The sequence below is a fragment of the Notolabrus celidotus genome, chromosome 16, assembly GCF_009762535.1.
Source record: "Notolabrus celidotus isolate fNotCel1 chromosome 16, fNotCel1.pri, whole genome shotgun sequence".
Taxonomy (NCBI): domain Eukaryota; kingdom Metazoa; phylum Chordata; class Actinopteri; order Labriformes; family Labridae; genus Notolabrus; species Notolabrus celidotus.
In genome coordinates, this window is record NC_048287.1 from 16,256,329 (window position 1) to 16,272,444 (window position 16,116).

General features: G+C 41.6%; 2 protein-coding genes across 3 annotated transcripts; both read right to left on the reverse strand.

The window, feature by feature from the left end:
• Nucleotides 1-241: 241 nt before the first annotated feature.
• sesn2 (sestrin 2) lies at nucleotides 242-8,407 on the reverse strand. 2 transcript variants are annotated; one of them, XM_034705052.1, is made up of 11 exons: nucleotides 7,573-8,407; nucleotides 6,475-6,540; nucleotides 5,513-5,701; nucleotides 4,188-4,370; nucleotides 2,576-2,794; nucleotides 2,284-2,422; nucleotides 2,075-2,190; nucleotides 1,865-1,948; nucleotides 1,283-1,389; nucleotides 1,052-1,196; nucleotides 242-890 (listed from the first exon to the last, which is right to left on the reverse strand). In XM_034705052.1, exons 1-11 carry the CDS (start codon nucleotides 7,912-7,914, stop codon nucleotides 804-806), a joined length of 1,677 nt encoding a protein of 558 aa, XP_034560943.1. In that variant the 5' UTR covers nucleotides 7,915-8,407; the 3' UTR covers nucleotides 242-803. The 2 variants fall into 2 exon arrangements, with proteins under 2 accessions (XP_034560943.1, XP_034560944.1); XM_034705053.1 differs by lacking the exon at nucleotides 7,573-8,407 and adding an exon at nucleotides 7,040-7,172.
• Nucleotides 8,408-9,880: 1,473 nt separating this feature from the next.
• Nucleotides 9,881-16,116, reverse strand: matn1 (matrilin 1). Its single transcript, XM_034704749.1, has 10 exons — nucleotides 14,273-16,116; nucleotides 12,939-13,123; nucleotides 12,678-12,842; nucleotides 12,369-12,591; nucleotides 11,390-11,512; nucleotides 11,130-11,302; nucleotides 10,818-11,049; nucleotides 10,569-10,721; nucleotides 10,372-10,452; nucleotides 9,881-10,265 (listed from the first exon to the last, which is right to left on the reverse strand). The coding sequence occupies exons 1-10, from the start codon at nucleotides 14,358-14,360 to the stop codon at nucleotides 10,216-10,218; spliced, it is 1,473 nt and encodes a 490-aa protein (XP_034560640.1). The 5' UTR covers nucleotides 14,361-16,116; the 3' UTR covers nucleotides 9,881-10,215.

Consider the following 16,116-nt stretch of genomic DNA (forward strand, 5'->3'; position numbering starts at 1 on the left):
TATCATACGACGTATATACACAACTAAATAAGTACATTTACAAATATTTACAAAACCAGTGACATTGTGAAAAATGTGCACAGACTTGTATCATAAAACAGTGTACAGAACAGAACCGAGAAGATGGGTACAAAAAACTTGTGCACATGAAAGAAGAGAGGTCTGTGCAAATCGAAAAATCAGACTACAGCCATTCCTTACACAAGACATGTAAAGACAGAAAAATATTCCCACAACACAGTTTTTGTTTTAATAACAAAGCAATTTTTTATTGTATATAAAAATACAAGTTCTTTTGTATTTTTGATCTCAGTCCACTACGTGCTGCAGACAGAGGAATGAGGCACGGGTAGTCATGGGATGGACAGCTAAAATCTGCAGAAGAAACACTCGAGTCATGTTGATGAGTTAGTCACACCAGGTCTTATTTCACCAGCACACCTGGCATGTAGCATATAGATATGTCCATGTGAGATGGAGTACATGTGCAAGATATTCAGAACTACTCCTGAGGCTCAAGTGGTGAAACAAAACCTGATCAACTTCAGTGCAAAATAAGTAACAAATTCTACATCTCAGATATCCAGGTGCAAAGCAGCATTAAGAAACACTAACACTGAAACATAAGATATGCATACACAAATATTCACTGTAGTGTGTGTGTGTGTGTGTGTGTGTGTGGGTGTGTAGATGTGTGTTAGTGTGTGTGCAAAAGATTGTCTATCCTTGTGTAATGCATTAGGCTGTGGTATATCACAGCTGGCTCAGCATCTGCAAAAATGAATTGTGAGTGGGCGAGGGCATCATCTCATGTAGTGAGTGATGGCTCGTAAGGTGTAAAGAAGAGCTGCCTGTAGGCGGGCTTCCATCACTATGAGGTTTGCATGAACCTGCAAAGAAAGAGAAAAAAACAAAACACTTCATTACTTTCAGGTTGCTTGATGTCACACTTTTAAGTCTATTGTGATATTAAATTGGGCTCTCTGGTTTTTACTACTTCTTACTAAGGATAATTTCTTTCTTGTGTACAAAAGATAATACTCGTTTGTACCTTTTCAGAGTGTCTGAAGTGTCTCCAGAAGGCCTGGTAAATGCGTGCCGTGGTCTGCTCGGGGTGACAGGCCATGGTTTTTACAAACACCTTCAGAGAGCGCTCCAACAACACATTCACGCCGCCGTAGTCGTAGTCATCATAGCTACATGGGTCAAATGATTAACAGGTTATTGAGGTAATGAGAGTAAAAAACATTGATAACAGTTTTCCAAAGAGAATTGTACTGACCGGATCCCGTACAGACAGTGGATGTAGTTCCACAGAGCTTTTCTCAGAGTGTGAGTGTCCACACCTTCGTGCATGGCCATCCTGTGGTAAGTCAGGTTGCTCACAACCTGCAGAAACAACACTTTAACTTATTATGTGTTCAATCCATCACTGATGTACTTAGTCATATCTCATAGAATAATCTCTTCATCTGTGTTTTTGTTTATCGTGCTAATTCCCATATGATCACTTTTATTTGCCAGTTTGTACAGCTGATCTCTTTGTTGGGGCTGTGCCAGGTGTCAAAAACTTTAACAAGATTCCCTTTCTTGGTTTTGGCTCCTTCAGACAGAGACTCGTTGTTACAGTTTATGTGATGTAAGCAGTTCTATTAAAGGATAACATTTTCCTTAGACTCTTTAACTTGAGTAACTTTAAAAAGCACAGACAGGTATAACTGCTAAGTATTTGACTCTTTCCACTGAAAAACACAAAATCTATGAGAGAAAGTAATAAAAAAAAACAACTCTTGTAGAGTTTTCAATCATCTTGATGTAGATTATTAGTTTACTTCTACTTTTTTTTTTTTAAAAGGTTAGGTACCTGGAATTTTTCATCCAGGAGCTGACCCATGTCTGGCAGAAGTCTGTTGACCAGAGAGTAGCCGTGATCTTCCCATGAGTAGTCCTGTACACATGAGACGACAACATCAACAAACACAGGTCAGTGGACCTGTCTGTAAAAAGTCTGAAAGAACAACTTGGGAATATGATGCACGTTTGAATCCACTTCATTTTAAATCCTCCAAACTACCTGTGCTCTCATGGTGGGTGGTGCCTGCTCTCCTCTTGGAGCAAAGTCCTCGTATCTGAACTCTGGTTCCTCCACCAAATGGAGCACCAGGTCAGGTGGTGCTCCCCGTACAACCGCTACACAAACACAACAAAGAGAAGTAGTGAATAAACAAACATCAACCAGCTAAATATTTTTGTGATGGTGGAGATAAGAGGGTGTGTTTATACCTGTCGGTATGCTCTCACTCCGCTCCCTCTCAAAGCGAGTAACCATCTCCTCCTGCGTGCACTCCTCCTCTTCCTGCTGCTGCTGCAGCTCCACCATCCTCTTCATCAACACCTCCACCTCCATCGCACCATCAACCAGCTGAGGATCAAAAGATAGAAGGGCTTTTTTAATTTCTTGAAGGGAGCTGTGTCCTCTGCTGCCACCAGAAAACACTGGAATTGACTTAGAGAAATCTTCACTCTGCTCTGTGGACATTGTTTAGTAATAACAGAAAATGGCTGGTTGACTCACTTCCTGCCTGCTGTCTTCATGAGCAGGGCTATGAGGACTTCGAGGAAGGTGTCCAGGTGACGGAGGTTGGAATGTGTAACCTCCGATGTGGTCGGGTTCCGGGTTTAATCCGCAGCCCCAGACAAATGAGCTGAGTGAATGAGCATGTGCCATCAAGACCACAGCATGTATAAGTTCAGCCAATGACCAGCGAGGATCTGCACCAGGACACACCAGCTCCTGTGGGACAGAGGGGGGTGGATAGGGGAGTTTGTTGTACAACAACGCTGGTTAACTTTGTTGCCTACCTACAGTGAAATATAACAGTATAGCACTAAAACACATTTCTTGTTTTAATATCCTGTCTCTGAAGCAGATGCAAGCAACTGGCTTGTTATGGACCATATAGTGGTAGAAATATATGCGTTATCATTAGGGATGATCACAATTAATCGAGTATCGATTAATTGATTGTTAAGAAATTACTCGAAACACGAATTTTTGTTATCAATTTTCCGTCACGTGGAACAAACATCATGAGGTCTCATATTACACTCATCTATCAGGGAGGTGTTTTAAGTTTGAAGCATGTTTCGATGTGAATTAGCTGACTAAAGGTGTTGCGCACAGCGGAGACGCTCAGCTGGGGGCTGCGGCTGCACGTCAGGTCTCCACAAGCACTTTTTAAAAGAGGATCAATACAAAACTGCTGCCAACAACGACACGGACACGAAGGTTGACAACTTTACACAGGACATTTCCCACCTTTGGATACGAAGGCAACAGACTGGGGGGAAATTCAGGTACGCTATGTTTGCAGACCAGCAACATCAGAGCCGTCTGAGCTTTTCTGCAGCTGGACTGATTATGACCCGGTTGCGCTCCCGGCTGACACCTGATCGAATACACGTTTATTTTTCTCAATAAGAACGAGTAGACAGAAAACTGGACACTGTGAGTCTGAAGTACTTTTCTGTTAGTAGTCTCAGCCTTCACTTTATAAGGCTATGTCCGCATAGAATATTTTAATGAGCCTGTTCGTTGATATTCTGCGTGTCAAACGTGTGCCCGTATTCAATCCCGTCAGTTATATGCATTTTGTTGCTGTAGAAAATACAATTTAGGGGGAAAACCACATATTTGGCATTGTTTTTGGCGTAAGAATAATAATGTTTATTAATCAATTAATCGATAATTGATCGTAACATTTCCAAAAATCGATCATGAAAATACTTTAAATGTACATCCCTAGTTATCATGCATGCTGATGTTTTAAAAAAGCAACGTTTTATTCCATTTTCTTCAGGTCCTTGCCTTCTCCTCAATGGAAGAAGTACAAAGTAGAGTCCATAACAGGAGTTTCCACATCGTGCTAAAAAGTATAGAGCCACAGAGCACTAAATCCAGTTTTAAAGACACAAAATTCCACCATTCAAAAATGACAGAGTATGCCTCATAAGATTCCCAAATATTAGTTTACTTCTAAAAACAGATCACACTAATAGCAGGGAGTAGTGCGTGAGCGAGTCATTGAGGGAGTGATTTCAGATACAGACTAAGTATTAAATCATATTATTAAAAAAGAGACGGTAGAAGAGCGTGAGACAGGCAGTGTGTGGGTGGTGTGTCTGACCTGGATGTGCTGCTGTGTGATGAGCCAGGGTCTGTGAGCCAGCAGCTTGTTGAGTGTCTGCAGGCTGCGGAGTTTGGTTGGAGCGCACTGGAGGTCACTCAGCCAGCTCTCCTCTCCTCCGGCCTCCAGGAAGCCGGCGCTGTGCTGCTGCACCAGATACGGGCAGTGGTGACGAGCTGCAGCCTGCAAAACATCAGGAAGGGTTAATGAAGAGGGAGAAAACACGACAGCTTATCCTTAAATAAGAGCTCAATCACTGATCAGTATGTCACATCTACATAATAACTGCAACTGTTTGTGCCCATAAATATGAAGGTTCAGAGACTGAATAAACACAACTCAACCTCTCCACCTACTGTTCATCCTTAGTCTAACCATAGACTGACAATTAAAACAGACGCTATATGAGGCCAAAAATACTACATGTTGCCTCTCACCGTCAGACGTTGATAGACAATGATTGACAATGGGTCCCAAGGTTGACAAACACATAAATCAAACTCAACTCAATTAACTCTTTCATCAGCTGCAGCTGTGTTTACCGAGCACGTTGAAAAAGCTCTGTGTAGTGATGTCATATCACTCATAGGGATGCTGAATCAAATGATTTATTGTTCACTGCAGCTGACTGGGACTGTAAAAGCTTCTGGCTGCAGTTAAAGCAGCATTACTAATATAGATGTATAAGTTCAATTTAGTTTGTGAGACATCTAAGAAGCAGAAATAATTTTATCATGAGAGAAAATTAAATTATTATATTTGTTTACATCAGTTAGGATGTTGGAGTACATTTTAAGAAAAATGTGCAGAGTGGTACATCAATTAGTGAAACAACATGCAGTACTTACATTACATTCATTACTTTTCAAGGTAACTAACACAGTTCAGTCTACAAAGTTACCAAGGTACAGACAGCGATTAATGTTTTATTGATCATGTGGATTACAGTTAGCATGCCATGCCACAGAAAACCCCTGCTCAAGCTTTAAGACAACAGAATTCATCATCTGTCAGTGTCAGATTTTTTACCATTCAAGTATCTCAAGTTAAGCTAAAGTTGCTGATAAGAACACCACACAATGACTTTTTTCACAAGTTGTTACAAGGCAAATTTCATCAGTTTTCCTTGAAAATATAGAACTACTGACTATATTGTGTTGCACAAATGGAAGTCTTTTTGAAACTGTTTTCTTCTGGGTTGCAAACAATTCAAAAAAATGTTTATATCTTCCGCTGAAGTTTTTATATTCATTGTTTGTTTGATACATGGCCAAAAATAGCATTTTTAAAGGTGTAAATAATACAGGATATTGTTATTCTCTTACCATAACAGCAATATAATGTCTCCAGTGACGAGGCAAAGGGCCATCCAGCTCCAACAAAGCATGCTGGGTCCTCAGGAAGCAGCTGAGGTAAGCAGGGTGCAACGCCATCACCATGGTGATGTGGTCCACACGACCCGATGAAAGAAAAGACTCAATGAGGATGTCCTGGTCTGGCCCTTCTTTCATCATCTGAAGAGCACAAGAGAGAAAGACCTGATCAGAGCTGACATATCTTTACAGCTGTCACATTTTAGTATTTTATCTATGCAGTTAAGATAAATGCACATATTGAGTGACTGAGGAAATAATTATGTGTGATTACCATTAAAACATTTCTCTAAAAAGCTGTAAATGAGCAGCTGCATGGAGTTGACACAACACTTCCACTTTCTCCAATGGAAAGCTCATCAATGTGATGTTTTAATTGTGACCTGCCAAGGGACTGCAGATCAAATGGTGACATTTATGTTAAACATTGTACATGGTCCCTTTTTGAATAAATAAATACATCAAATCAAGTGAGTCACATATGAAATCTTCATTTCTACCATCAGCTCCAGCAACTCATGTCTGGTGTTTGTTCTCTTGATGACATGAAACAATAGACACCCAAGTGTTGCAGCACAATAGTTAGCTACATTGCTTATACAGCACTCATTGCTAACCTAACAAATCAATTTGTTTACTTTGAAAGGGTGGATATTTATTTATGGTAATAGCTGGCAGAAACACTTCTAAACTGATCTGATTCTGTGATGTCAGCCTCCAACAAGAGGAGTTATATCTGAGGGTGAGGCACAAAGGCATGCCGTGTGCTGCACTAAAACAAACTTCTGATTCTGAAGCCATGTATTAGCCATAACAGCAGCTTCTGATTGGCAATCAGACATGAAGGCTAATATCTTATTAAGCCCTTTAAATACTCGTGAATGTGTGCACTTAAAAAAACAAAGCGTACTAACCTCTTTTGCATGGATGAAAGCACTTGGACCTAAAGCCAGAGCACGAGGGATTTCCACACCGTGTTCCTAGAGAAGGAAGATTTAGAAAGTGAATAAAGTCAAATGACAATAAATAGCAACAAAATAAAGACAATTAACAATAAAACCATTATTTTTAAACTCTTTGATTACTTAAACTTGCAAAAATAATGAAAAATGTTCATTGCAAGTATCTTCAAAGTGCTTGTTTTCTCTCTTACTCAGAAAACAAAAGAAATGAGTTAATTCTGAGAAAACAGAGACTAGGGCGTGTTTGCCGCTGAAATGTCAATATTTTTCAGATAAAATACATGACCTGTGACCTACATTTCATAACCGTTATTGCAAACCGACACAATTAATCAATCCCGTTTCCACTTTCAGGAGCCTGGATCATTTTAATAGGTCTTAAAAACCTAACCGAGACAATCTGCAAACAGATTCAGCCGCTTGAACTTGACCAGACCTACTTACTGCAGCAGCTGTACTGTAACCGGAGAGACCCGTTTCATAACTTACAGTCCATCAAATCTACAGCCAAACTCACCGACATCACCGGAACACCGGCTGTAGATGGCTATCTATTGTTATTTCCAACAGTGGACATAAAACTTCTGTATGACCCAACACAAAGGCAGTGGACTTATTACTTCTAGAAGCTGCGGTGAACAGTGAAAAAGAAGACCCGGGGGTGTGTCCCTGTGTGTTTTTCAGGGGCCCGGGAGGGGGCGTGTCCGGTCTGCTTGTTTGTGCACACCGCAGCGGAGTCTTGCATCACCTCCAATAGTTCAATGTCTGATGAAACATCCAGCAATCTGATAGAAACCGACATCAGCTGATAAACATGGACGATCAACTGAAAGGTTATCAGTATAATAACAAATGATCCACCTTGATTTATTATTAATATCACATTAAAAAGAAAACGCCAAAGTTCTGTCAGTGTGTCAAACTTCTCCCTGTCATTGAGTAATCTTGTTGAAGGTGTTTTCAGTTTCACTCGAGCTGGGGAAGAACCTTTGGTTGCTTGTTTGCGGATGTAGCGAGGCTAAAAGTACTGTGAATATTCGCCATCATTACCTGTGCGGTCCGCAGCAGCTCGGTAGCTTTCCCTCGAACCTTCTGCAGGGGACACGATCTGGACAGCCGGAGCAGATGCAGAAGTGTTTGTTTATTCAGCCGTGCCGACCCGGATCGGTCCACCCCTAAGCACAGCAGAACCGCTTGGCTCAGTTCCTCCAGAGCCGCTGCTCGCTCCTCTTCGTCCCTGCTGCAAAGCCCAGCTAAGCACTTCACAGCCGGGTTCAGTTCGCACTCTGACTCGGACTGGTGAGGACGAGAGTGGCCAGAACTGGACACTGGTCCTGGGCTGTTTCCTCTGTTGGCCCTGCAGGTGAAGCCTGCGGCAGGTTGATTGGCCATCCTCTGTAGTGGTTCAGAAGCACCCGAGTTACCTGAGGCTGCTGCTAGCTCCTGTTAGCTGAAACATTAACCCAACCGGTAGCTTGAACCTTGAATTCTTCCACTGCGAAAACACTGAGGGTGTCGGAAGTCTTTTTCGTACAGCGCAATCATCTATTTTACTAATTATTAACACCGATGGACCTCTTAGCTTCTTCACACCGGCTCCCGGATCATACAGACAGTATGCCGGTTAGCCGAATAAGTTAGCCTAGCTCCTGTTAGCAGATGCTGTAAGCTGTTCAAACAGCGTACTTAGACGACTGCTCGATTTGAAAACACTATGAGACAGTGTTCTATGTCTGAATGTTGCTCACAGGCTACCACAGCACCTTCTTTGAATTTAAAATCAGTTCTCTTGAGTTACTTAGAGAAAAATACAGCTTTAACAGCCAGCTTTTCGCTGGTTTCCTTCCAGTGTTGCTTCTCCTCAGTGAGGAAAGAAGCTAAATGACGTCATCACTTAATTTGCATATTTAAATTATAATGGACGCTGCAGGACAGACAAAAAGAGGTTAAAAACACCCTATACATGTTAATAATTACACCTACAACAAATGAAAGTAAAACATGACATTTTTACAACCATAACATTTTCAACATTTTTATTGTATATAATCTGCATTAACTATCTAAATGGACCAAAAGGAGACCGTATAGTGGGATCAGCCAGCGGGGTGTTCGTACAGCGTGACACATTCGCAGTCTGAATGCTGAGGGATGAACTCCGCCTGCTCCGAATGCAGCTAGGAGGGACCGGGAGGGAATCACAGCCGCGCCCGCTGCTCGTTGAGAACGATGCATGCTCTCCACGTCACTCAAAAAGTCTCCACAGGAGTTTATTTTTAATAACTGGTTGTTTGTATTAAAATTTTAACTTCGTGAATTATAATATGAAACATGTTTTACCAGTGTTTAAACATTTAAATAAAAGAAGCCCTCTATAATTCACATATCTCTTGCTTTAGTAACTTTTATTGCTTTTTTTAAGCTATTGTTATCAATAATCAAAGTTTCAAATTTAAAAATGATGACCATTCTTTCCTGATCTGAAAGCAATCTTTCAATTTGACTACCTTTTTAATAATATAAAATATAAAAAATAGTGCACAGCATGTATTTTGTTTGGCTAGGACTACTTGGGTTTTTGTCCATCAATGAGTTCTAACCAAAACATGTTCTGTCAGTCAGCTGAGTTTTAACATCCCTCTTTTTGTCAATCAAAAGCAAAGAAAAACCTTGCGTGTCAGAATATCCCCCAAATCATTACTTTGGCAGAGTTATCCATTTATATATGGCAAAAACTTCAGAACCTCAATGACTTAGTCTTAGTCCAACAAGTCTTTAGTGTCAAAGACTACATCTTTACACTTTTAATTTGTGTTACTGAACTGCACCATTTTGCTATGAATGCCTGTTAAGTCCTTGTGGTCCTTTGAGCCCACTCTTTATGGGAAGGCTAGAAATATTCTATGTAGTTTTTTTACTAATAATTATTGTACAACTTAAACTGTATCAAAATAGGATATTCTTTGTTATTCTCTAAACATTTGTGTATGTGAAGCTTATTTGGCACACACATGTTTCACATTCTATCAGATTTACTTCCTGAATCACCATTATTTATGAAAATAAAAATAACATCATTGGTGTACCTTCATGACCAGACACATATTTTATAGTAAATGAAGTTATATGTAAATATACACCATATCAAATATTAGATATCTTTTTTCGGGGGCTAAGAGAAGAAAGCTGAAGCCTTCAGATATGAAAGACGAGAAAGAAGAGATATATGAAAATAACAGATATGAACGGACAGGTGAGGATGATGTGCTGCTCAGTTGGACATTAAAAGAGACAACGACTCTACAGAGTTTTAGAAAATTCAACACTGTGGCAGCAACAATAAAAAAAAACTTCAGAGTACTGTTTCCCTATGAGGGAAGACTTTTATTAACAAACACACAGGCTGGCTATGGATGATGACCTTCGGAGAGCACACACACAAAGGCATGGTCCCCATGGCAACCGGCGCTTTGTGTCCCGGGAGACCCAAGGGTGGAGAAGGTGAGGCCGAGAGAGGAGGGAGCTGAGCTCAGGATGTAAGTAGAGGTCAGGGTTTCCACACACAGGTACATGGGGTTCCTTTTCAGTATTTTACAGGAAGTAAAAAGTGTGTTTGTGTGTGTCTTTGTCTGGTTGTGTGTGTGTGTGTGTGGATGGGTGTGTAGTGTTAAGTGAGGAGTGTGATGTGTGTCCTCAGACAATTTTGTTCTCAAGCAAGGCGATCCTCTTTGACATGCTATCTAGTAAGATTTTGTCAAGGACAACAACAATATGGACAGAAAACAAAATAACAACATAAAAACACTAATTTCCAACATCACTTTCAGCTCCACTTGTCGTAAAGGATATATTTTTTTGTTAGCACCTGTAGGGCATCTTCTACTTTCTTTTGGAACTTTACAAGGGAGTCACATTCACAGGGGTCCTCATCTGTGGGACAGAAAGCAAAAGGACTGGTTTTCAGTGACTGTGTCAGGTTCTATGGTACATTAGCTGGTTATATTGTACTTAATTTAAATGTTTGTATTTCATTTCTAACATTTCACCTTGACAGATGTTAATCTGCAGCTTCTTGGCGATCTGGGTCATAGCCTTGAAGTCAGCTGTGTAGAAGTAGTGCTCTCCAGTCGGCTCAGAGGCAATCTCTTTTAGCTCATCCTCCACTGCGTTGCCAACTCCAACAGCATACATCTTGAAACCTGAAATATAACCACTCACAGGTTCCACACATGTACTCACTGGTAACATGAGGCTTTCTTTTGTATCTATTTGTATCTACACATATCTACTCATACCGTTCTGCTTTGCCTTCTTGGCAGCATCTCCGATGTAGTCCTGGCTGCGTCCGTCAGTGAAGACAATGCCCACCTTAGCGACTCCAGGTCTTGCGCCATGGCCAGGGCCGAAGCTGTTGTCTGACAGGTAGCGGAGAGCCTGGCCGGTCATGGTTCCTCTCTCCATGTAGGCCATCTTCTTCACGGCGTCCTTCAGGTCTTTCTTGTTGTTGTAGAGGCCCAGGGGAAACTCCTACAAGAAAGAGATGTATTATTCTGTTTGATGTGGAAAGAAGGACACTGATTGTTGGGTGGAATTAGATATAGAAGTACCTGTCTGACTGAACTGGAGTACTGCACCAGACCCACATGAGCCTTGCTGTCAGAAACATCCAGTTTGTCAACAATCTGGTTGATCCACTTCTTGACCAGCTCAAAGTTCTCAGGACGGACGCTCTTTGAGCCATCGATCAAGAACACCACATCTGTCGCTGAGTTGCTGCAAGCTGGAGATGTCAGACGCACAACAAGGCATGTTACTTGGGGAACACATGGGGATGTGCATAAAGTAGCATATTCACACACACACTCACCACTGCAGCTGCGACCATTGTCCATGAGGGTAAAGCCTTCTTTGCAGGCACACTTGTATGATCCAGGGCTGCTGATGCATACCTGCTCACAGTCATGATCCCCGGTGGCACACAGGTCCGACACTGTGTGTGCGTGCATGCAGAACACACACGTGCACACAGTGGAATACATGTGGAGGCACACACACAAACACACACAGAAGGAGGAGGGCGGATGGGGTTAGGGGGGAGAAAATAAAACTATGTCAGTTTGAAAACGGGAAATTCTAACATTGATTTTAATGATCCACTGTGACCTGCACTTCTATCATTTTTTATGTATTTATGATGCTTGATTCCAGTGGATCTTTAAAACTAACAGATGGAAAGCATTGGAAGAGCCACATGAAAAACATCTGTTTTTCTGTTTCTAAATGTGACGCACAGGCTTGTCCAATAGCAATCCAGCACTGCCATCATGCAGCTCTGCCTTTGGATGTAACATCTGCGTCATGATTGGCCGCTGAAAGCGAGTGTCAGGCAGCAGTCACAAACTGCCGCAGACTGGGGGAGCCAAAGGGCATCGCTAATTAGAAGTTTAATGATTGTCACTAATGAATCTGTAATTACAGAAAGATCAGTCTCGCTTCCCTACAGAAGAACAGGAGCAAATTTCCTTCCAAGAGGTTGTTCCTGCCCTGATGTCCTCATGCACAGGGAATATTTAATGAGGTTTAATGAATGAACATATTTTTGTATTGTTGAGGACAAAAGGGAGGAAACAATATGTTGGAATGAGAAGATGACAGTCCTGACACCTTACCCTCAGTATAGGGGGGCCAGCAGACAGCTTTCTCCACAAGAGTGATGGGTAGTTATTACCCACCCTGACAGAAAAGTCCATCACTAAAGACTAATCCCTCTGTTTTCATGTCTCCCTCTCTAACTTTCAGGAAAAAAAACCCTCGTCTTTCCTTTTTCTTCCGTCTTCCCATCTTACCACAGAAGGCTTCCTGGAACTTCTTGGTGAGCTTCTCGATGACGCTGTAGCTCTCGACATAGTCCACGTGGTCATCCAGAGGGTCACTGGCCATCTGCTTCAGGGTGCTCATATCCACACGACCCACACCGATTGCAAAAATCTCAATCCCGGCATCCCGAGCACGCTGAGCCACATCCTTCACATTGTCCTGGGGACGTCCGTCTGTCACAATAATGGCAACCTGGAAAAGAAACAAAGACCCCTGTTAAATAAACCCTAATTAAAATGATAGAATAGGTTGAATTTGTGAGTAAATGTCTGTCTGACCTTGCTGATGTCAGGGGACTTCACTCGAGCGCCCTCGCCTTCACTGAACGCCACATTCAGGGCGAACTGAATGGCCAGGCCGGTCATGGTGCCAGTGGACAGAGGCTCAATCTTTGTCACAGCCTTAACTAGTCCGGCTTTGGTGCGGTGAGTCTTAAGAGACACCTAAAGTTGGATAACAGCAGTGTTACTTATATTTAAGTTTGAAAAAGACCTTAATGATTTGCTCAGGGCTCATGCATGCCAGCTGTGGCCACATACCTCGTTCTTGACGCGGCTGGCATAATTGACCACTCCCACACGAGTGGCGTTGGGTCCGACATCAAGACCCTCAATGACCTTAGCGAGGAAGACCTTAACCTGCTCAAACTCTGAAGGGCGAACGCTGCGACTGCTATCGACGATGAACACGATGTCTGTGGGACGAGTTTTGCACAAGCCTGCGGCTGCACATTAAGAGACATGACAAAACACAAAGACAGAGCGTTGTTATGTTTTAAGGTCAAAATAGTTTGCATTATAACTGTAAGAACTCGTAATTATTACAAAAAATTAGGTACATGGCGGTACATAAAAAATTAACTTAATGAGGAGGGAGGAAAAAGGGAAAGGTGGGAGGAGCATAAGGAGAACGGAGGTATTGAGAGGGGAAAAGAGGGTGGAGAGGATGGAGGCTGGAAAGAAAAAAACAGGATGCAGGGAGGCAGGAGGGGAGGAGAGAGAGATGAACAAGGGCTTGATCAGAAAAACTATGATCAAGGACCAAGAGATGAAATGATAATTCACTGAATAAAAAAAGATAGATCATATTATTAACATTATTTTATCAGAATGATAATTTAAGATCCCAAGTTTTGTTTAATATTTTGTTTTAAGTACATTGATGGACCTTTTTTGCCCAACAGTGTGGCATTGTTTATATTAAATATGTTTTTCATGTGGAAGACAAAAACTGCTTCTACCATAGAATCTGTAACAATAATGACATTATTAATACTTAAGCAGAGAGAGATGGTGTGCTGCATTTCCACTGAAGTAAAAGCATCTATGGCCCTGTTAGTTTAAACATCAAAATTCCCAATGCCTTGAACATCACTGATCTCCCTTCTCACCCTTCACCTCTCTCCCTCCTTCCAACCAGCCTCTCCATCACACACCCACTACCACACACACACACACACACACACACACACACACACACACACACACACTTATAACACAAACACACACACAATACCAGCTGAAACTTTGCACTCACACCATCCAACCAGGAAACAACAAAAAAACTGCCACATTAAACACTGACTGAGAACTTCAAATCAATAACCTCTTATCAATAATAACCTAAATAACCTCAGTATGTAAATCAATAAAACTGTGTAATTCTATTTTTTAACTCTTGACTCTTGGTTCAGGGCTATTATAATAAGACAAGTACATTTAGAGGGAGATCCTTTGAAATTTCCTCCCTGCATGAGTAACAGAAACAATGAATGAAAGTATTTCTCTGAGTCTATCGTCTTATAAAACCTGCTCTGAGGTTTTAGATACTGAAGTTCAGATCAGCTTCAAAGGTTAAAGGTCAGTGTTCTTACCCATGGCGGCAGCAGTGCGGAGGTCCACGGGGGCCTGAGCGCCTACAAGGCCGAGTAGCAGCAGGAACAACAGCGGGGAGGGTGTCATGGTGACAGTGGGGTGACGAGTAAGCGCAGGGGTCTGAGCGCGTCCACAGACAGTCCTAGAATGAGAAGCCAGAGGGGAGACAGAGCAGAGGCAAAGGGAGCTCCACACCAGGGGGACGGCCACAAAGTGAGACTGGGTGACTGTGAGCTGCAGGTTATCAATGCAACTGCTTCACACACTCGGCCCACAGACAGCCCCCCTCTGTAGCTACAGTGTGTGTGTGTCTTTGTGTGTAAATGTGTGTGTGTCTGTGGGAAAGAGAGGGAAATACCTGCTCTGGGAGGACCTGAAATGGTGGGCAGGGAAAGACAAACACACCTTGATATGGCTAGGACAGGTATGAGTGTGTGTGCATGTGTGTGTGAGAGAGAGAGAGAGAGAGAGAGAGAGAGAGAGAGAGAGAAATAGAATGTAGTAAATGTGTGTGTAAGTGTGTACAGTATGTGTGTGTCTGGCTGGGGGTACAGGAGCGGCTGGGGTTTGGTGCAGGGTGCGCGCCAACACAGCCGCCCCAGGTTGGATTTGGCCAAAGCTCAAATAAACACCAACATGAATTCCTCTTTTCTCCTCCGTGTTCCCTCGTATAGCAAACACACATTTATGGTGCGGAAGTGAAGGAGGGTCGCCGTACACAGCCTACAGTGTTCCTGCTGCTCTGCACGTTGGGATGTGTGTGTGCATTTTTGCATAAGCATGTATTTTTGTGTAACCTGAAAGTATACGAGCCAATTTAGGGATTCTGCAGTTCAGCTCAGTTCAGTCCAACTGGATTATACGTAACATTTGTCACTTGAGTTTATCTTTTTCTCTCACAATTTTTCATTATTATTTTATCTACCAATATCAATGCTAGTGGTATTGATAATGGTATGGGTAATGATATTGGTATGGGTATCAGATTCGGTATCAACGGGTCCTCAAATTTGTAATGCTTCATCTATTAAATGTTTGGCATTTTAGTACCATTATATAATTAATAATGAAATCCTTAGCAATTTTGCAAAAGGTAATAAATTATAAAGCTAAAATACCCTACATTCATTTTTTTTTACTTTTCAAATGTACTTTTTTTGTTACTTATTATCATTCAATTATCATATTCCTCTAAATTATCATGAATCAATTTCAAATTTCCATCACTTTATCCAATGGTTGTCAAATACTGAGTGTCAACAGTGTCATGGAATAATCAGAGCAATATATTTACCTTTAGTGTGATTAAAAGTATTTAATATTATTGGTGGAAAAACACTGAATGCTAATTGTATTTCGTTTTGACTATCATTACACTTATTCTAAGCAGTTAACTGCAGTTTGATAATAACACATTATGATCTTCATAAAATCATTGGTGTGCTTACTAATGTGCAAGGTAATACGCAATACCACATTACAGTGAGTATTTGAGGCCAACACTGCTACCACATCAACACCAGTGTCAGTATGGCGGTTGGTTTGCTGTAACTCCTTGGGTCATTTTCACTCAACCCTCCCTTACTTTCCTTTTTCATAGATTTTTACAGGCTAATGCTTGAACTTTATATGTTTTAAGATCAAATTTGCTAAGGAACAAGAAAAGAAAGTTACAATCAGAATTTTAAAAATCACCCATTTCCTTTCACCTTGATGCTTCTCCTCACACGTTTCCGCACTGTCAGGTAGGCAGCGGGCCCCGAGGAGTAAACACACTTCATCAATGCGCTCACATACACATCTTTAATCTCTAAAGGGTCCACATACAGACCCACATAGAGAC